The sequence below is a fragment of the Leptopilina heterotoma genome, unplaced genomic scaffold (genome assembly GCF_015476425.1).
Source record: "Leptopilina heterotoma isolate Lh14 unplaced genomic scaffold, ASM1547642v1 Lhet_430, whole genome shotgun sequence".
NCBI classification, from domain to species: Eukaryota; Metazoa; Arthropoda; class Insecta; order Hymenoptera; family Figitidae; genus Leptopilina; species Leptopilina heterotoma.
The window spans coordinates 929,090-951,420 of NW_025111082.1; the positions used below are offsets into that span (position 1 = coordinate 929,090).

The following is a 22,331-nucleotide window of genomic DNA, read 5'->3' on the forward strand; positions in this document are numbered from 1 at the left end:
GATCAAATGCATACCAAAGTTTAATCTAATGTCTGTTTTAATCTTTAAATTACTTTTTGATCATTCTTTGGAAAATACATTTTAATAACCATACAAGAGAATTTTAAACACTATTAAAATGCCTATGTGTAGGAGGCCGTACACATAATACGTCACGCGATTTTTGACCATTTTTAACCCCTCCCTCCCCTATGTCCCTCCCCTTCGTCACAAACCTTGAACCCCCCCTCCCCCTACAACGTCACGTCACACACGTAAATTTCACTGTAAATTTTATACATTGGACATTATATATTATATCCTACACTCTAAATTATTGAATCAGTTAACAATAACAGATTTAGAAGCAAAAAGTTAGTCACTAATTCAAATAGTAATATTTTTTTTCTGACAATTAGTTAAAAATAACTGATGTTTCAATACAATTTTTTTTTATTTATTCAATTAGTCACGTTTAACTACCTACATAGCACGGAAACTTTCCTAAAAATTTATTAAAGATTTACTCGCAAGCTTCGAAATATTTAAATGCAAAGTTTAGTGAAAATCGAGGGAGCAATTATACTGATTAAAATGGTGTACACTCTAATACACTAAATTTTCCTGCTATTACGCTTATTATCCAGTATTACAGGGTATTACGGAACTATTACAGGGTATTATTGATTATTACAGAATATTACCTCTATATTATGTGGTATTACACTGACGTAATAATGCTCTATTTAAATATCCCACTTCAATAAATGTTTAGCGCTAAACTTTCCTGAAAATATAACTTAAATTTTCAGGAAAATTTCCACGAAAGTATAGTCGAAAATGTAATTCAAATGTTCAGGAAAGTTTCAAGCTATATTTTTAAGAAAATTCGACGATAAACATTTGGGGCATTCTCTGTCAGATTTTCACTCAAAATTTTTTTTGGATTAAAACAATTTTTTTCGAATTCTATATGAAAAATAAGGAAATACGTGTTTTTTATTTTTTTATTTGATCAAAATTATAAAAGTTATATTTTTTTTTAAATTTAACATCTTCGGAAGCAAAGGATTTTTTAAACACTTTTAACTCCGTTATGCTAAAAGATAAAAAATAATTTAATATATGGAAATGACTTGTTTTTTCTTGAATATTTTAAATATGTAATAAAAAATAACTTTAATAAAGCGAAATATTAAATAAATTGAAATTTTGTCTAAAATGTGACTTTTCTCAAAAGCGAAGTAATTGATTTTCGATTTTTTTCTTCCATTACAACCACTGATAAATATAGAAATTTTTCCCACTTATGCCAAAGTCCCAAGTAGAAATGTAATACTGGCATAGTACTGACCCAGTACTGACTGCCAGTATAGCAGTACTGACTCCAGTACTAAATCAGTACTGGGAAATCCCTGGCTGGTAACGCTGTCCAGTACTGATTTTTTACCGGCAGTCAGTACTAAGTCAGTATTAAAATATCACTGGCAGAACACCGCCTACTTACTGATTCGCAGGTAAAATTTAGTAAATTTGGAAAATGCTGTAACGCGTTCTCAAAAACAAAATTTACCTTTAGAAGCTTATATTAATTTGTTATTTGATTATTAAAGAAAAGGGGGTAATTTATTGAATACTAATAATTATTATTAATATTTCTGTAGTAAATAAACTTTTATGAGTAACAGTAAAAATGTAAATAATTAGCAAAATTGCTTTTATTGAAATAAGTTTAAAAAAAAATTTTTTTTTTTTCATTAATTTATACAATCTTATTTATTTTAATTAATTACTAAATTATTATTATTATAGTTATAGAAAGTGAATTTATCATTCGGCAGTTAAATATTAAGAAGAAAGAAGCTATAATTGATAGCTTCTTTCTTCTTAATATTATTATTATTATTGTTTATAATTATTTTAATTTATATTTTATGTAACACTTTTGAGAATTATACACTATACACTAAGAACTGAGACGGAAAAATATCGCACGCACGGGGGATCGAACCCTAGACCTCGAGGACGCAAGTCGAATACACTAACCGCACAGCCACGCAAGCTTGAAAGTGATTTTACTTAAACTTCCTTTTGATCTATGGGAAGGGTATACATATACAGTGCCATAATAATAAATTCACTGTATATTATATTTATTTAAAGAAAAATTATTATAAATATATGTTTTATATATTTATATACATTTTAACAATTATTTAACTATTTATTATTTATAATTTAATTATTTATCAAAATAATAATAAAAATATATATTTATACATTTTTAAAAAATAAAAAAAAATTTATTATTAATAATACATAATAGTAAAAATAATTAATAATTAATAATATATTAATTAAGTGTTTGATGTTATTGTTAATGAATAATGTTTTTAAAAATCTTGGAAAATATTTTAATAGTTAATAAATCAAACGATGTTGTTATTAATAGTGGCCGGTTTAATGACATTATATGATGACATTTTCAGTGGTTGTAATGAAAGAAAAAAATCGAAAATCAATTACTTCGCTTTTGAGGAAAGTCACATGTTATTTAATTTGTTACTTAATGTTTTCGCTTTATTAAAGTTATTTTTTATTACATATATTTGAAATATTCAAGAAAAAACAAGTCATTTTCATATACAACATTATTTTTTATCTTTTGGTATAACGGAGTTGAAAGTATTTCAAAAATCCTTTGCTTCCGAAGATGTTAAATTTAAAAAAATCATAACTTTTATAATTTTGATCAAATAAAAAATAAAAAAACACGTATTTACTTATTTTTCATACAGAATTCGAAAAAAATAAATTGTTTTAATACAAAAAAAATTTTGAGTGAAAATCTGACGGAGAATGCCCCATTTATTGTTGTGAGAAATTTAAATCTTTACACAATTTTAACTAAACTTTGCAAGTGGGGGAGAGGGCCCCAAGATGGCCATTTCTTATAAAATTTTTGTTTAAAGTGACAGCATCTTCTCAATTTTTTTATTTTTGTTGTTTGTATAGACGAAGATTTTTATGCATATTTGAAAAATAAAACCAGTTTTTTTTTCTACTGCGCATATCACCTGAATTTTTTGTCAAAAAAAGTTTTATTTCCGATTTTTCTCAAGTCGATAAAGTTATTTAAATTTTTGATTTTAGATAGGTATTTATCGTTATAATATTATTTATTTATCATATAATAATATCCTAAAATGATTTTATTAATATTATGTTTGTATACAATTTTTTTCTGGGTTTCAAAAAATGGTGTCATTTACCCTAAGATGGACACTTTCGAGACCCTAAGATGGACACCACATTTCAATGTATTTATTTTCATGCTTTCGATTACACATTTTTTTTATAATTTTGTAAGCCTCGTAATTGAGATTTTTTATTTTTACCGCCATGGAATGTAGAGCTATCGATAGAGAATTCGATATATCGATATATCTTAACTTGTCAAATTAAAGTTAAATATGTTTTTTTTTATTCTCAAGTTATAAATTAAGATTTTTAATAAATAATTTTATTCCTAGTAAATAGAATAAAATGATTAAACATTAGTTTAAAAATTAATACAGGATGTTTATCTTTGATTTACCACACTTTAAAGTGATTTTTAAGAAGGTGTCCATCTTGGGGCCACTTTTTTTTGGTCAAAAATTTTAACAATTAGAAAAAATGCTATAAAAAATGTTTAAGTTCAAAATAAAATTTTATCTCAGTGGCCATAAGTTACCTAATAAATTGTACTTTCATTTAGTATAAAACATTTTAACATATCTTATTCGGTTTGGATTTTAGAGCCATCAATCGAAGAGGTGTCCATCTTGGGGCCCTCTCCCCTAAATTTTTCGAAGTATGCAAGCAAATCTTTAATATACATATTTAGAAAAGTTTCTCTGTTTTGTGGATAATTTTTCAGTTATTTCTAACTGATTCAGAAGCAAAAAGTCAGTCACTGCTGATTGTCAGTTAAAACCATGATTTTTAACTTATTAAAATTAAGAGAATATATTATTTATCATATTATAATATACCAATAGATGTTAAACAGGTACATAATACCCGAGTCAAAATTTAGACCCTTTTTTAGTTCTCCAAAAACCTCTTTTTAACCTTTTATTAAGCCTCTTTAATCTTCTAAATTCTCTTTCCAAACCTAAAAACTGCATAAATGGATTTTTCCACTCTATTAGAGGTTCAAAAGAGGTTAAAAAGATAAGTAAGGAGGCTTAAACGAAGTCCGAAAAAAGATTTTTTAAAATATTTCGAAAACTAAAATTGGAATTCTTTTTAACAGTATTATATTTTAATTGCCCTCTAGAAGATGCAAATAATAGTTTTTGAATGATTTTAATAAATGTATTAGCATAGGTAGAAATTTAAAAAATTTAAATTTCACAAAAATTTGAAATCCTCTTTTCAACCTTAAACATCGGAATGTGGATTTTTCCGCATTATTTTCAGATTCAAAAGAGGTTTAAAAAAAGAGGGTCTAAATTTTGACTTCGGTAGATATTAAATAGTTTAAAGCATTTTTAACTTGTTTTATTTAGAAAAAGTGACATCGTCACATATAATTTTTTATAATCTTTGAATTTAAAAGATTGTGACGTAACACATGAGTTTACCCCCCCCCCTTGTCACATTTAGTCACCTAGCCGCGTGACGTATTATGTGTACGGCCTCTAGCCATTTTAACCAACTTTTGACTAAACTTTATACAAAATATTTTCTCAGTGTAGAACCTCAAAGGAACCCTGTCGAAAATGTGACCAACAATAGAAGGTTTAATATGTGTTAGAAAATATTTTTATTCTAGTTTAACACAGAATTCACTATCTTGAAACACACTTATAGGGGAGACCGAGGAGGAAAGTAACAACGCTTATAGCTTTTAAACAAATTAGCCGATATACAAAGTTAAATTTTTTTTAAATCAGTAGTGCCCCCTACAACTTCTCTATAGTGTGCAAGAGCATTTCCGGTTAGGTTAGGTCCGCTAGTGATATGACGTTACAAAAATACGTCAAACGTAAGTTTTCGTTTAAATTTTCAAAACCTCATATTTTTTTAATTACACGGAGAGACCGAGATTACTAATTTTTGTATAAAATCACACTAGAATTTACTATTTCACATTGCAACCACCGGAAATAAGGGGACTTTTTGTATTTTTTACTATTTTCTACACTAAGTCACTAATCCGACAAATGTTCGCCAAATTAGCAAAGTTTCTTACTATTTCGTCCAATAGTTCCAAACAACTGTAGTAAACTCAGAAGTATTGTGTACATAAAATTACTATAGTCGTTTGTAAATGCAGAAAGAAAGAGTGAAAGAAAAAATACGGATTTTTGTCGCCGGTTTCCCGTCAATTCTTGACTAATGGAGGTAAACTGGAAGGATTTTTACATACACAGACACACACACACTTATATATTTGTTGGATAAATATTTGAAGAAACACACATGTTTATTTCACTTATATGTATAGACGCGGTTAATTAATACACTAATACACAACTGCACGCACGATAACGAATTTCACTGAAAGCATACATCTTTGTTTCCTTATATATTGAATGATGAAAATTTACAGCACTTACGAGAAAGCAATTTACTTTTAACAACTTATTATAAGACATAGTTCTTGGGACAGGAATAAATGCAAAATTTATTAATTTATAATGGTCAATTTCTGAGATAACGAACGACCTACGTTTCACTTTATATTTAATTATTGTAGATAATATCCAAATTTATTTTACATACGCGAAACATAGTCACTGTCAATCATCGGATGGCATCGGCTCATTTACGGAGATTGACGAAGTTAGCAACCAATAGAAATGCAGGCGCCATATGACTGCACTCGCTAGCCACACTTGCTCACCAAAAATTACTACAGTGGATAGTAGGTTTTAGTGGAAAATGTTTTTATTTGTCAGATTTTGTCTAATTAAATTAGAGAAAACTATAATCAATTTTTGCTACATTTACAACTCTTACACAAAATATTAAAACTTGCTATTTCAATGTAGCAAATTTATCTATTTCTTTTATAAATTTATCTAATTCTGTAGTACATTATGCTAAAAGTCCCCTTATTTCCGGTCATTGCAACCATTTTTAGTAATTTTTACAAATGTGGGTCTCTCCGTGTATGCACACAGTTTTATAAAATGTGCGTTTCGTTTCTTTAAGCTTAATTATAGTTCTTGGCCGAGCCACGGTTCCTAACTACCACGAAAAAATTGTTTAAACAAACGAGTTTTTCGAAGCAACACTAGTTAAAAAAAAAAATATATATATACGAACTTATTTCAATACATAATGCTAAGGGTATATTGGGTCATATATTACATTATATATGTTGTGTATATTATACATATATTATATATATTTTTATATATATATACTATTTACTATATTATGTTTTATAATCTAATAATACTAAGCATTACGATTTAATTATTTTTACTTTGAGAAATAATTCTCTTAATGTAAAATTAGGATTTTTTATGTTTATTTTAGTTTATTTTGTATTTTAATAATAAGTTTTTTAGATGTTTGTAAAACGGCTAGTACTTTTGTCTCTTGTTAGCCCACTCACAGGTATAAAAAATCTCCCCTTCCAAGGGACAGATTTTTTATGCACACGTTTAGTGGGTATAAAAGGCGACGAAGATACACAGTCGTTCAGTCGATTCCCCGCCGTCAAGTCCTCCGCCTTAACTTGTATCTCTGGAAAAGTCAAAATAAAGTACAAGAAACTCGAACTTCCATGTATAGTTCTTTTCCCCTTCTCCTGTAACCACTCTAGTCTTAGACTACTTCCCTCTCTCCTCCTGTACTCGCCGTCTAGTACGCGGGTTTTAAAATTCTTTCCTACTTCACATACAGTATTTTTCTTCCTTTATTTTATCACGATATTATGAAAGGGGATTAAGACATAACTAATTTATTTCTATTCACTAAAAAGAAATAAGTTACTGCAGTTAATGGGTTATCGCATATATAATGGCCTAAACAATTCACTTAACAAATTCATTAATTAATTATTTGAATAAAATACATAAACAGAGTAAAAAATTATTCATTACAAATACCAGATATTAAATATCATATTATTTAATATTAGGTATAAAATATCCAATATTTCTAACTATTTTACTTTTAAAACTTAAGGGTAGCTTCTTTGCCCGGTCCCATCCCTTTACACGGTGACCGGTAACAACATTTAAAATATTTAGATACAAAATTAAACTAAAACACCACGCCAGTTGTGTAGAGAAATATTTAATTTATTTACATGTTACGTTTTTAAAAATTAAATACTTAAACTTATGTTTTAAGAAATAAAAGTTTGTTCAGTAAAATTATCATTTTATTTTTTCAAAACAATTTTTTTGTTATATTTCTTAAAATATTTGATATTTTTAGGTTTTTCTTTTTTTAATCAAATAGTCTGATTGCATTGCAACTTAATGTTTAATACTAATTGGAATAAAAAGAAAATAAAGGAAATATTTTAAAAAACGTCTATGCCCCGCATAGCGTCTTTGCCCCACTCTCCCCTAAGCATGAGCCAATACTGATTTGTGTTAAAACCGTATTGGGAAGCTATTTGTGCGTTTCGTCATCTATTTTTTCATGCGACTCTGCATTTTTTATATAGTAGTTTACAATTTTTAAACACCTTTCTTTTTATCTCAATTTCTAACGTTTCGTAAATCCGTACTAATTTCTAATAGGTACTAATCCTGAATGTCTTACAATTGTAAACGAGAATACTAAAATTTCGGTTGAGGATTTATTAAATATCATATAAGCATATTTCTTTCAATGCAGAAAATATGTATATTTAATAGTTTGTGAAGTTTAGTATTAAGCAAGTTCATACAACCTCGTATGGAATATTTGAATTTTACAGAAAGTCTAGTAAAATCTACTACTCTGATCTGTATAGGGTAATTCCGGGGGAGATCTTAATTTCAGTAAAAAACAAATTATTTTTTAAGGTTAGATAAAGTTATTAGTTTGAGTTCTTACTTAAGTAATTTTACCTCATTATTATTATTATATAATACTACAAATTTAATAATCATTATTTTATTGTAATGTTCAATATAGGAAACTAAATGTAAAGTCTGGAATGAAATAAATAATAAGTAAAAATATATATAGAATAGTTTGAATTTTGAAAATCTTTGCATTAGGATTTTTATTTACCCTTTTAGAAATTTAAATATGATCTCTTTCTTTAAACGTTTTAGAACAAATCCTTTAGTGAAAATGGCAAAGGACTTGTATTTAATTTTCAAAGAGATTCGATATTTAAATATCTAAGGAACAATAAAAATCCCAATGAGAAGTTTTTTAAAATTCAAAGTATTTTAATATTGCTTAGGATTTTATTTATATTCTAAATTTGCGTTTTCAGAAGTTTTAAATATTAATTGAATCAGAATTTGAAAATATAAATTTAATGTGTACTAAATAGTTGCGTATTATTATTTTTTTATTTATGTAAATTATTTTTCTTCATTAGCAGATCATTCGTTAGTATACTTGGGATCACTATTTAATTCTAAAAAAGTAAAGTCTAAAGGAAAAATTGTTTTTAAAAATATACATATTTATTTTTGCATTATTAATTATAGTTATAATTTTTTATTTTAGAATAAAAAATCGAAAACCATAGCAATATTTAAATAGAACTGCGCCATTATTCCGTCATTAGGGGAGATTCGGGTACCCCGAACAGTGGGTAGCCCCGGACACTCTTAATTTCTAATAGAATAATGTGTTTTTACTATTGAAATAAATTACAAATGATAGGTATATAATACAGTTTAACTTTTATTTTTGAAATATTGACTCAGTTTTTTCATTTTCTTTTATTAAAAACTTAAATTTTCTAAAAAACTTGAAAGTATCCGGACACTTTAGAAAATGCTTATAAAACCTTATTTTATGTTGACTTTCTGTGAATATTAAAAAATAGATTTTTCAATTTATCTGTATTACATGGTCTATTTTCATTGTTGTCGATGAAATTTAATGTTAGTTTATCAAATCCAATAATTAAAATATAAAATATTTTTGCGCATGTCCGAGGCTACCCGACAAATTGTTGAAGGTTGGGATTTTAATACTCATATTTTTCCTTATTTTTTTCCTAAAAGGTGATTATTTTACAAATGAATTTATGCTAAAGGTTGAAAGAAGCATTCTGTTTGACATAAAAAAATTTAATTAATATTCAAAAAATATGAACACAAATTTTATTCACCAAAAAGCTTAAGTATCCGGGCTACCCGAATCTCCCCTACTGCGCCAATAACGGCAGTCAGTACTGTGCCAGAGTTGGAAAGCCAGTACTGATTATCGTTATCATCCCGGTATTACTGCAATCTCGCACCACTACTGGTATACAGTACTATGCCGACACTGCACAGTACTGACCCGCTACCGCACCAGTTGTAAATTTTTTATTGTGCTGTTAATAGAACACATTTGCTGTTCTTCAAGATTTTTTGCGACTTCTATTTGTATTAAATCTCTTACACATTTTAAGGATCACTACTTGAAAGTAATCTTTCAATGAATCCTCCACTTTAAAAGAATGAAAACGGACAAAATTAGTTGCATATAAATTATTTTGCTATTAAAGCAAAATATTCCTTTCAATAAATTTCAGAACATTTTCTATTGGCGCTCATAGACAAATGTTAATTCACTTGATTTATGAATGAGACAAAAGGGTGATAAAGGATGAAAAATTGATGGATCTTACGAGGAAGTAGGATATTCACATATTTGAAAGTCAAGAATGTAAGTGCATGGCTGTGTCGGAACAGGAAAAAGATAGGTTCCCACGTGAAGTTGAATTCAGTAGATTCGCGAAGCGATTAGCAATTATCCAATACCGACACGAGATAATTTTAGCAGAAGTACATTAACTACAAGTCTCATCATTTCCGACGTTTCAAAAGAAAGGGACAACTTTTTCTTTTTAAATATTAATCATTTAAAAACATCTAGGTTACCAATGTACTAACTATTAAACAAATACATAACATCACAGAAAAATATGGGATATTATTTTTACACCAAAATAGATTAACATAATCTGTAACATTTTAATATATTAAAAATAATGCATCCAAGGATTATTTTTTCAAAATGTTTTTTTATTTAAACACATTTTTGACATACAAAAATAATCCAAACACGGATTATTTTAATTTTTTTTTGTATTAACTTAATGTGTAATGATTTTTAAAACCTCATTGTTTGTTGGGATACCATAATAATAAAGTTTAATTATTTCAGGGTGTCTACTAACCGGGAAATAGCCGGGAAACGGAAAAAAACTGTGAAAACCGGGAAATAGTCGGGAAATGAAATATCTAAATAAAATTTTTATCTAATCGTGTGTTATGTAAGAAAACAACTTGGTCGGAGAATTTTACTTAAGCATTCAGTATTAGAAGAAATAATTTTTCTTATGTTTGAAATTAAAAAATTAATTTCTGTTTTATGTATAAAGTGTTACTAAAATGTTTAAAAGATTTACAATTTGTAGCGTGGCATGACAAAAGGAGTCAAGCAACAATTTCATGATTTTACAGGAAACGAAAATAACACTATTAAAAATTTTCCTGATCATTAAAGAAAAATCTAAAAAAAAACCGTTTGGAGATATTATTTCGCTTTACCAGTAGAAATATAATTTATGAAGATAAACCTACATATTAGTGAGAAAAAAAATTAAAAGTTGACCATTTTGGGGTTACATCAAATGCACATATATTTTGTTATAAAATTAATTGTTAAAAAAATATACACACTGTTAGAAATTTCTGTAATTTTACAGCAACTTTACAGTACAAACGTACTGTGAATTTACAGTTTTTGCTGTAATAACATATAAATATAGTAAATTCACAAAAATGTTGTAATTTTTACAGTAAAACCTTACAAATACAGCAAAATTTCATTGTATTTGAATTCACAGCAAAAAAAATTGTACTTTTTGTTTACAGTAAATCGTTTGCGAAATCACAGTATAAAACTCAAAGAATTTTACAGATATTCATTTTGTGATTTTAGCTGAGGTTTTTTACATTATAACTATAGCATTGACTGAATTTTAACCTTAAGAATATGATTTTAAGTCCTAAAAGTATAGCTGAATCATTTTTTAAGCTCAAAAATAGTTTCAATAAAAACTATTTTTTAATTATATTGCATTTTAGTAGTGAATAATTTTAGACTGAAAAGAAGAATAGAGTATGGTACACATGTTTCTTATATTTGCTACTGTAACAGATTTAGTTTATTTTTATTTTTTGTCTTATGCAAAATTTTAATTAAACTTTACTTTAGTTCGGAGATGTATAATTTTAATAAATATATCATTAATTTTTATAATTTGACAAAAAGATAATATTTTATCCCTTATTAATTTGCGATTATCACATTAAATTAATTCATTTTTAACTGTCGATCGAAGAAAAGTCATTTAACATTCATATAATAAATAATTTGATTATTATAATGACTATTTCGCGTCGGGCCAATATATACATAATACTTTGCAAGAGACTTTCATAGCCTCCCTTGGTCGAGCGCGTCTAGGCGCAGCTCTCAAGGTTGATGGCTCCATACAAGATAGACAACACTAATATATACGACTAAGGGTTCAAATCGTGGCGTCGCATTTCCGTAATAATGATAATAAAATGCTAATAAAACTTTTTTTTAGTTAATTTACTTTTATTATAACATATCAGAAAACAATATAAACAGTTTTGATTTTTTATGTAAATATTCAAATGGTAGAATTTCCGAATTAATATTAGGGAATATTTCCGAAATACATGGTATACTGTAAATTTACAGCACTTTAGTAAAGTGAAATTACATTATTATTTTGATGGATAATTGTTTCTTGTACTTTTGCTATAAAATCACAACAGAATTTTCTAACAGTGCAGTTTAAAGAAAAACTGAAAAATTAGTTTTTTTAATATTGAATTGACGAATTGAATGCAAAAAAGTTTGCTTTAAAAAAGTTGTTATTATTGAAAATTAGATAAAGAATAAAACTATTTCTAAATAGACATAAAATTTTTCAGCGAAATTTAATATATATTTAATGACATTAAAAAGAAAGCAATATTTTTAACCCATATTATAAACCTATTCATAATAATATTCATTTCTTTTGTTTTTTGACTGAATCGCATTGTAAGTAAAAATTTAGACTATTTTTTATTCTTAGTTTTATTAAAAACGAGTTTAAAAAACAATTTATAAGAAAATCTGGTTACAGAACTGTGTAAATGAAGTTACCTGATTTTGTTATAAAAAAATCTCAATTTCGAAAAATTGTTGCTTGACCCCTTTTGTCATGCCACCCTTCATTTATAGATATTTAGAATGACGTTCAATTGTTAAATCCTGTACGGTATTAAATTTAAATAAATTATATGTAAAATTCTGTATACTTTTCAAGTACAATAAATTATTTATTGACAATGAAACGGTGTTATTTTATAAACAAAAACAAATTTTTAGTTTCTTTAAAATTTTGTTTTATACTTGTTGATTATGATTAATATTAAATTATCACTTATACATTAATATTGAAGGTGTTATTTGCTTCATCATTTACTTGTAGTGAAAAAAATGTTGATATCATAAACCGGGAAAAACCGTGAAATAACCGGGAATTCAAAAACTGAAAAATAGTAGACACCCTGTTATTTACACACTATCTTTTCTATAATTTTTAAAATCTCCAAGTTTCATATCTGCTTTTGTTCATTAGTAAATTAAAAAATCACTTTCTTTTTTCGTCTATTATGTTATCAAGAATGCGTTTATCTTACCAGTATCTTTACGAAATAATATGTAAAATTTTATGAAGCATTTATATCTCGATGTCAAACTTTAATGACTGTTACTTTTCACTTCTCTTTGGGAACATTTTAATTTTTATTTGAAACTGTCGAAATATTCACGGCCAGTCACGATTTACCGTTTCGGCTTCCTTAAATGAAACCCTGTGAATCTTTCTTCCGCATCTTTATCTCGCGAGAGATGAGTGAAGCCCAAAAGGATGGACGATATATTAAGTGGGGATCAGAGAAGTGCGCGGGCGTGGGAATATTATCGCTTGAGGGACCCAGAAGTCGATATACACCTTGAGCCTTTAAAATGCCCTCAGGGCGAGTCACTGGCCCAAAGAATCGACGGAGAGGCCCTTTAAAATGCGAAGTGATCAAAATAGTCGAACTTGAAAACGAAATAATAAAACTTCTTACCGAATTATTATTTTACTTACTTCTTCCATAACTTGAGTAATTTAATATTAATTTAAGTAAAGTATAACATTTAATTCTTCACAAGAAAAAAAATTATAGTTTTTACCTTCACTGAGATAAAAATGCTATTGAATCAATGACATATTTGTTTGTCGCAATAAACGGCATATTCAATATCGTTCAAATACAAATACTGTTGTTTCAATAACATGTGCTACTGATTATTGCACTGTAGATTTAAATACATATTATATAATACTATTACAGAAGCTATAGTGTTAATAGAAAATGCTATACTATCAAGAAATGCACTTCTTAGGTATAATTAAATCTGTTATAAATTCAATAGCATGTACTAGTGATTTTATATCTATTTTATTTTGAATCAATAGTACATGCTATCAATTTTAAAGAACATTAACAAGAATTTATAACATGATGCTATAGTTTCGATTTTTTTTAAGTTTATAAGACAAACTGTAAATACTATTTATTAATTTATCAAAATTTTATTTAAAATAATGGCAACAATTATTTCAAACTAATTAATATTTTTTTATTAAAATTGTATCAACTTTACATCTCAACCATTTTACATATATTTCTTTAGACAACATTATGCTTCTAGTTCTAAATTATGAATTATTATATTTTAACATATATTTTTAGGGTTCCGTACAACGTAGGTGTACCGACGGAACGATTTGGCTACGGACGCAAGAGTCTCACCAATAGGTGAGACTCTTGCGTCCGTAGCCAAATCGTGTCCCCCCCTAGCGGCTAAACTATTTGACCTAAATAGCTCAAATTTGTCCAAATATGTATTTTCACTCGTAGATTACAGGAAAAATATAGCGAATGTGATTGGAGGTGATGGTCATAGCGTTGTCAAGGAAATAACAAGATTTTTGGCCAAAAATGCACAAAAAGTGACCATTCCCCCCATTAACTTCTAAACTATTCGACATGGCGAGCTGAAATTTTGCATGCTAGTGTATTTTTACTCGAATATTACAGGAAAAATATAGAGAACTTGATATGTAATAATGTCCATACCCAATGGGAAATGCCAGTGTAGTGCCGATATTCACCACTGGCTTAGTACTCAGACGATTGTTCGGCAGTAGTCTAGCCGAGCCTCGACAATTAGTGCTGTCGCAGTACAGAATTTTTGTTTCGCCAAAGCTTGGACAAGCCACGGCGGCAAGTGCTGGCTGAGTATAAAAAAATTGTTCACAACGCTCTTTGCCAACATTGCTTTTTTGACATAAACTTGAAAAAAATTATAAAAAAAGTTTATGAATGTTTATAAATATAAATTTATTAAAAAAATTAATATTTTACTTTTCAGTTGTTTATTTTTATAAAAATTTAATAATAATAATTTAACATAATTGTCTAATTTTGTAAATAATAAATTATTTAAACAAATTAAAATTATGAACAAAATTTAAACTTTAATCTCAATAATAATTTGGTTCCTATAAAAATACTATTATACTTTGATAATCGATAAATTAACCAACGATAAATTTTCAATTATTCGCGAAAGCTAGTTTTTATTTTTCTGTCGCTGAGCAAAAGCGAAGATTCCGAATTGCGGGAATGCGGCATCAGCCGGTCGCACTAGGCCGCGTCAGCCAATCAGAGCGTCGATCGCTCCCACTGCGCGAGTCTCCCCACTCAACCGCGCCACAGAGCTCGGAGACAGAGCTCTCGTCGTCACTTCTTCCCGAGCTGCCTGCCTGCACGGTCGCCTCGCTCCCAATTCGCGCAACAGCCTTTTTTTGTGTTTTCCCACTAAAATAAAAACGACGTTCAATATTTAATTTCCTATAACTCACCGAGTTTTATTTCAACGCGATTTTTTCCCTAAATAGTTTCTTTTAAATTCCCAACAATTTTGGAAACTTTTGCGAGGGTCCAAAATTGTTCCCTTTTTTTTCGCGCTAAGAATTTTTAGAAACTTTTTTTGAGGGTCTAAGATTCTTATTTCGCGAATTCCCAAACGAGCAATCTTCGGAAACTTGCGGAGGGTCCGAGGTTGTGTTTTTCCTTTAATACGGTTACGTGGAAACTCACCGAGGGTCCTGAAACCGTTATTTCTTTATTCCCATTTTAAATTAAATTTTCTTGTGTTTTTACAAGCAATTTATGGAAACTTTCTGAGGGTCCATTAATCGCTTTTTTACTTAAATTGTTCACTCGTTCTAATTTTTGGAAACTCGCGCAGGGTCCAAAAATTATTCCTCTTTTTTTTTATTCCCAGTAATTTATATTTATTTATTTTTTTTGTTTTTTTTTGTATTGCACATAAATCGATTCCCCGAATTATAGAGAAATCTTCGGAAACTCCAGGAGGGTCCGAGGTTTCATTCTCTCTTAAATAAATTCTCCCTTCTTACCGAGTTTTCGGAAACTTGTTTTCGACAAGGGTCCAAAACTCTCAGATATTGTTCAAGCCCAAAATTGACGGTATCAATTTTGGCGCCCAACGTGGGGCACCGCAGAAAAGATTTTCTGGAGAAAATCACGAACCCGATAAAATCCACGCCACACATTCTCACTTCCGGGAGTGAGACGAATTTCAATTCGACAAAAACACCCGGTGGCGCTCAACGGACCATCTTTCTTTCACAAATGAAAGAAAAAACCGCATTATATCCAGCAAGTGACAATATAGCACGCGCAATAAACCGCGAAGTGAATTATTCAACGTGTAAAAACATCGTTGAGTCAGTTGAATCACCACATTCTGCTCAAGTGATTAAGCTAAAAAAAGATCGCAAAAATCTTAGATTTTGCGTTGATTTCCGTGAAATCAACTCGAATTACAAGAGCGAATAGCTTCATTTTTCGATTATCGGTGCATGGATCCGCAAAAATACAATCTACCAACTGACGAAACCGGTTTTACCAATGTGTATACAGACGGCGCGTGTCTAGGAAACGGAAGATCATCACCGAAGGCCGGAATAGGGGTATTCTTCGAAACCAACCATCCTCTGAATATCTCAGCACCTGTCGACGGAAAACAGACGAACAACGCCGCAGAGCTTCAAGCAGCCACGAGTGCCGTCTTACAAGCGCAAAAAGCCGGAGTCACAAAACTGCGAATCAACACCGATTCTCAATACGTGATCAGAAGTTGCACAGAGTGGATACCTCGTTGGAAATCAAACGGATGGACAAAAACGTCAGGAAAGCCAGTCGAAAATAAAGAACAATTGCAAGATTTAGATCGCGCAATTTCGTCACTAGAAGTAGATTGGAAGCACGTTCCTGGACACCGTGGACACCCTGGAATTTCGCAAGCCGACGAATTAGCGAAAAAAGGAGCCAAGCGGTAAAACTCTAAATGACAGCTAGAACTCCTCGTGAAAAAAATTTACGCTCTCGTACGGTGTTAATTCATACTCCACCCGGCACGCGTAGAGATTTTCAACAATTATCAACAGAATTATTCTCGCCCAATACAAATCAAACGCACTCTCGTAAAATGGCCGATGAAACAACGACTCACGACCTTCGAGATAAAGATGGATTAAGCTCAGGATCGTCTTCAACTGAAGATTTAAATCATATTCCATCATCCTCGGTCAGTGTTTCTACAAATAATAACACAGCGAATTCAATCGTGAGTACTGCGCAAATTTCATCGCCAATGACTACGTCATTCATCGGTGGAGTATCGACGCAAGCTCCACACAACCAAATTCCAATTCCGACAAGTTATTATGCTCCTGGACCATCTGGAGTAATGACTACCAGAATAGCGCAAACGTCGGAATCGACAAGAACTTTTTTTTCGGGCCTGCCGAATCTTCATAATCCACCAGTGAGACCCGTTCATTTTGCGGACCCTGGTGCGATTCCCAGATTTCCAAATTTATCTGACGATACTCGACAAAGAAACACCAGGCCGATAATTCAAGAACCGATCTTTTTCCAGAATGCGGGCGGTGGATCTCAGAATCAACATTTACGAAATTCAGTTCCAGTAATCGGTGAGATTCCGGGAAGGAACGTTAACGGTACAGAACTTCCTCCAAGAATTGAACAATCACAAAATGTTCATTACCCACCAGTACCAGATCCAAATTGGTATGCGTGGCGTGCATTCATGGAGGCACAACGCAATCCTGTACCCATACCAGAATTTTTTGGAAAGGAGCACGAAGATCCGATGAACTTCCTAACTGAAATGAACAACTATTTTCATTTTCTAGGAACTCCTGAAACAAACAAAGTTCGCATAGCAGGTCAAGCACTTCGAGGCGATGCTGAAAAATGGTGGGAGATGTACAAAGGAGTCCCTTTTGAATGGAACCAGTTTTATGATCTTTTACTGCGCCAATACAATTCTCCTGCGATACTCGGAAAATTACAAGCTCAGTTATTTTCCCTACGTCAAGGGGAAAAAGAGCCCGTTGGAGTATTTCTTCAGAAAAAATACTTACTTTTCCGGAGATTAAGACCCGAGGAAACGGAAATAGTCAAGGTACATACGTTGATGGAACTCTTGAAGCCAGCGATCCGACACGCAATACGCGCTTCAAATCCTTTGGACTGTGCCACGCTGCTAACTCGAGCCGTTGAATCGGAAAAGGACGAATTGGATTTGATTCGAAGTCAACCGCGCAAAGAAGAAAAGAAAATAGTCGAAAATTCAGCACTTACCAAAAAGTCACCTCCGAACTGCTGGTACTGTCCTGAAAAGCATTTTCATCGGGATTGCGCGGTTTACAAAAAACAGTTTGAAGACCGTAAAAACGCAGGTCAGGAAAACTGGCGACGGGCGGTGGACCCACCAACCACCGCGAACGACAACCGGCCCAAACATTAACATCGCTTTATTTGACTCTTCAAAATCATAGAAAATTACCGCGCGTATTGACCTTTACCAACGATCAAGAAATAGTGGCGATCATCGACACAGCAGCAACCGAAAACTTCATTCATTCCTCAAAATTAAATTCAGCGCAACTCGCGTCTCTCGCCCCGAGTTTCGACAAGGTAAACTTGGCAGCGCCCGGAACGTGTATGAAAATCTTGGGACGAATCACGCTCTTTGTTCGAATCAATACACAAGAGATGAATGTTGAATTTTTCGTCTGCGAACAGCTGAGAGAAGAAATGATCTTGGGTCTACCCTGGATGGAAGATCAACAAACAATAATCGACATTCCAGGAAAAAGAATCTACGCGGGTAAAGAAGATCGATTCACAATATTTTTCCACCAACAATCGAAACCACGAGCCTTGATCAACGTCGAAAATGAAATCGCCATGGAAAATCTCATTCACGATTTCCCATCAGAACACGAAGACGAATTTCTCGACATCATTCAACGTTACGCTACCACAGTTGCGCCCGGTCCGAGTCTAACGCAAACTCGATCAACACGTCACAAAATCGAATTAACCGATAACCGACCTTTTCAGTTAAGGCCGTATCCATCGTCAGCTGAAAAGCGAAAAGAAATGCTTGAGCAAGTTCAAGAGATGCTTTCCAACGGAGTCATCGAACCGAGTACGTCACCTTATTGCTCCCCCGTGGTCTTGACGAAGAAAAAGAACGGAAAATTTCGTTTCTGCGTGGATTTTCGTCGCCTAAATTCGATCACACAAGACGTAAATCACACTTTGCCCAGGATCACCGACTCTCTAAAAGAACTCGGAAACGCGAAAATATTATCCGTGTTAGATTTGCGCTGGGGATACTGGCAAGTACCGATGGATGAGAATTGTAAACAATTCACCGCATTCTCGATCCCAAACGGCGGGACTTACCAATTTCGCGTTATGCCTTTTGGCTTAAAAGGCGCTCCGAACACGTTCCAAACATTGATTAGTCAAACCGTGTTACGAGGATACGTAAATCGCTTCTGTATGGCCTTTTTGGACGATATAATCGTTTATTCACAAAATTGGACCGATCACATGCGTCATTTAAATCTCGTGTTAGAACGATTAGAGATTCACGGTCTAACTTGTTCAATCGACAAATGTTTTTTCGGCCAGAAAGAACTAAAATATTTGGGCCATCAAGTTTCAGGCGCAAATAACGAGCCCCAAGAACACCACGTTCAGGCTATTATCCAAGCCGCTCGTCCAACCAGCAAAAAAGAGCTACAAAAATTCCTCGGCATCTGTGGTTAGATACGCGAATACGTCCCCGATTTTTCCATGTTATCCGCTCCGCTCACGGATCTACTAGGAAAGAAGGCAGGAAAATGGAAATGGACGGAAGAAACCGAAAACGCGTTCAACAAAATCAGAGATGCCTTCCAAGCGGATCTCAGTCTCGGACGTCCAAACCCCGACTTGCCTTTTCACCTTCAAACCACAGTAAGTTCCGAAGGAATGGCGGCAGTGCTTTTTCAATTCGAAGAAAGTTCTCGCAACGTGATCAGTTACGCCAGCGCTAAGTTTAGCTCTACCGTAAAGCGCTATTCTGGACTGGAGCAAGAATGTCACGCGGTAGAATATGCCCTCAAACATTTTCGCCCACAGTTGGAAGCAACTCCTTTTCATCTGCACACGGACGAAAAAGCGTTAAAGTGGCTTCAAAATTCGAAACAAAACACGCTGAAATTGGGTCGTTGGGCCCGATTTTTGGACCAATTCCAATTTACGGTTCATTCTCGAACCAATGCCGGTCACGAATTAGCTACCGCGCTCGCGCAGAATCCGAGTGATTCACCGAATGAAACTGAGGAAGATAACTTTCTTCTTCCACCTGAGATCGCTCCTCAATTTGATGCACCTTTTCTCGCGCAAATCACGCATTCCAACTTTTTCGAAGAGGTCATCGCTTCTCAACAAGAGGACGAAAACATAATCAGCCAGGTACGACGCTGGAAGAACCTGAAAAACAAGAAAAATCGAAACAAGGTCGAAGAGAAATTTTTCCGCGAACACATCCTATCGGACGAAGGATTTTTTCGCCGCAAGAATCCCCATGATTCATGGCTACTCGTGGTACCAGAAGTCTGTCAGCAGAGACTTCTGCACGAGTATCACGACGCTAGCCTAGCCGGACATCCAGGCGAAGAAGAGACGTTGCGCGCCGTCCAAGAACTCTTCACGTGGCCCAAAATGGTTTCACAAATAAAAGACTACGTCAAAAGTTGCACCCTTTGCTCCTGCTGTAAGTCTTTTAGGTCGCAGAGCAACAACGAGGTACGCCCACGCCAACCAAAGGCCCCGTGGGATACGGTTGCTGTCGATTTAATGGGACCATACCCACGTTCATCGCACGGAAAACGATTTCTCCTCGTAGTTACCGATCTTTTTTCACGGTGGGTGGAAGCTTTCCCCCTTGGATCTTCCAAAGCCCCGCGTATCACCTACTTGCTTGAAAAAGAGGTGTTCAATCGATTCGGTTACCCCAGAGCCATCATTACCGATAATGGCCCTCAATTTATCGGTAATATCTGGGAAAAAGCATGCGCGAAGTGGAACTGCGAAAGTTGGCACACTCCTCCTTATCACCCGCAGGCGAATCCGACCGAACGGAGGAACCAGGAAGTGAAAAAAGGAATGCGCTTACGACTCGTTGATACTTCTGATCGAAAATGGGACTCTGACATCGCTGACATTTTATTCAATGTCAGAAATCGACGAAATGCGGCAACCGGACGGACGCCGAGTCAGGTCCTATTCGGAACGACTGCCAAGAGACCCGGAGAATAAGTCTTACAGATCGGAAGAAAGGCTGTAAAAAACTTGGAAGAACGTGTTCAGGAAGTCACTAAACATCAAGCCACATATCAAGAGAAATACGCCGTGCCACCTAAATCAAATAAGAAAATTCCTGTCGGCAGTTTTGTTTATGTACGAACGCACCGCTTGTCGAACAAGGAAAAAAGTTTTCACGCTGGTTTAGCTCCCCGTGGAGAAGGTCCATACGTAATAAAACGCCATTGTGGAGGCGAAATCTACGAAGTCGATTTGAAAAATCGACTGGCGAAAATTCATAGTAAGGATCTCAAACGCGCGTTTCCTCGAGAAAGAGCGGAGAAACTTCAAAATCCGGAATTAATCGAGCCAGAAGTACAGCCGGAAAAAACTCGTGAATTACCGAGAGAAACTCATAAACATAGACACGGTTACAATTTGCGCTCTACGAAAAGAAATGAATCCGAAACGAACGATTTAAATTTCCACGCCTCGGAGTACTGAAAAACGTGCGAGAAACATCGAAAAGAGTGCAAACGGCCCCTGTAAATAGGCACTACAATCTACGTCCGCGATAGATACAGGCGAGTAGCGAATTTCTCTTCCCACCTCCTTACTACTGCAGTTTGACGCAGTGGGCGGAGCCTTGGGCGCAGTGAACTCCAGGCGCGTCGAGCCTTTGTTTCAGTATTAAGCAATGCCCTCCGTGAGAGCAGAGAAAGTCGCGTTACGCAAAATTTAAATCGAAAGTTAACGGGTTATTATGAACGCGAACATTGTACCTGAAAATGAATCACAAACGGAAAAGCCAAAAAAGAAACCTAGTCAACACAAACGCCGGACCGAAATGAGAAGAAAAGCTTTCGAAGAACAGCGGAAAAATCCGGATATTTATGTTCCGATCCCCGTGGGAAGACATAGACGAAAAGGGAAAAAAGGAAAAAAACAAACAGAGGTTTTACCTCCGAAAATCGTGGACTCAACGCCGACAATCCCTCCCTTGAACGTTTTTTCCAGTCCCAGAAAATCCCCACCTAAAGAAAAAAAACACAGCGTTCCGGTGGAATGCCCCGTTCCGCGTGAGGTTACCGTCGATGATAAAAATCCGGAGTCCACGAAAATATCTCAGGAGAAAGAATTTTACACGATCGAAAAAGCTCTCGATATTCTTTCTACGCCTCCGAAAGAAGTCGCACCGTCGGTTGTAAAATATCTCGAATTAGATTTAGACATTCTCGATTTGAGAACATCGCCGGTCCAAATTTCACCGCCCAGCCTCGCGTTTTATCGAGTCGGCGAACAAAATCATCCAAAAGTTAAATCTATTTT

General features: G+C 33.0%; 1 protein-coding gene across 1 annotated transcript; it reads left to right on the forward strand.

The window, feature by feature from the left end:
• Positions 1-16,189: 16,189 nt before the first annotated feature.
• LOC122506777 (ribonuclease H1-like) lies at positions 16,190-16,669 on the forward strand. The gene has a single exon (XM_043619091.1). It carries the CDS (start codon positions 16,190-16,192, stop codon positions 16,667-16,669), a length of 480 nt encoding a protein of 159 aa, XP_043475026.1.
• The last annotated feature ends 5,662 nt before the right edge of the window (positions 16,670-22,331 follow it).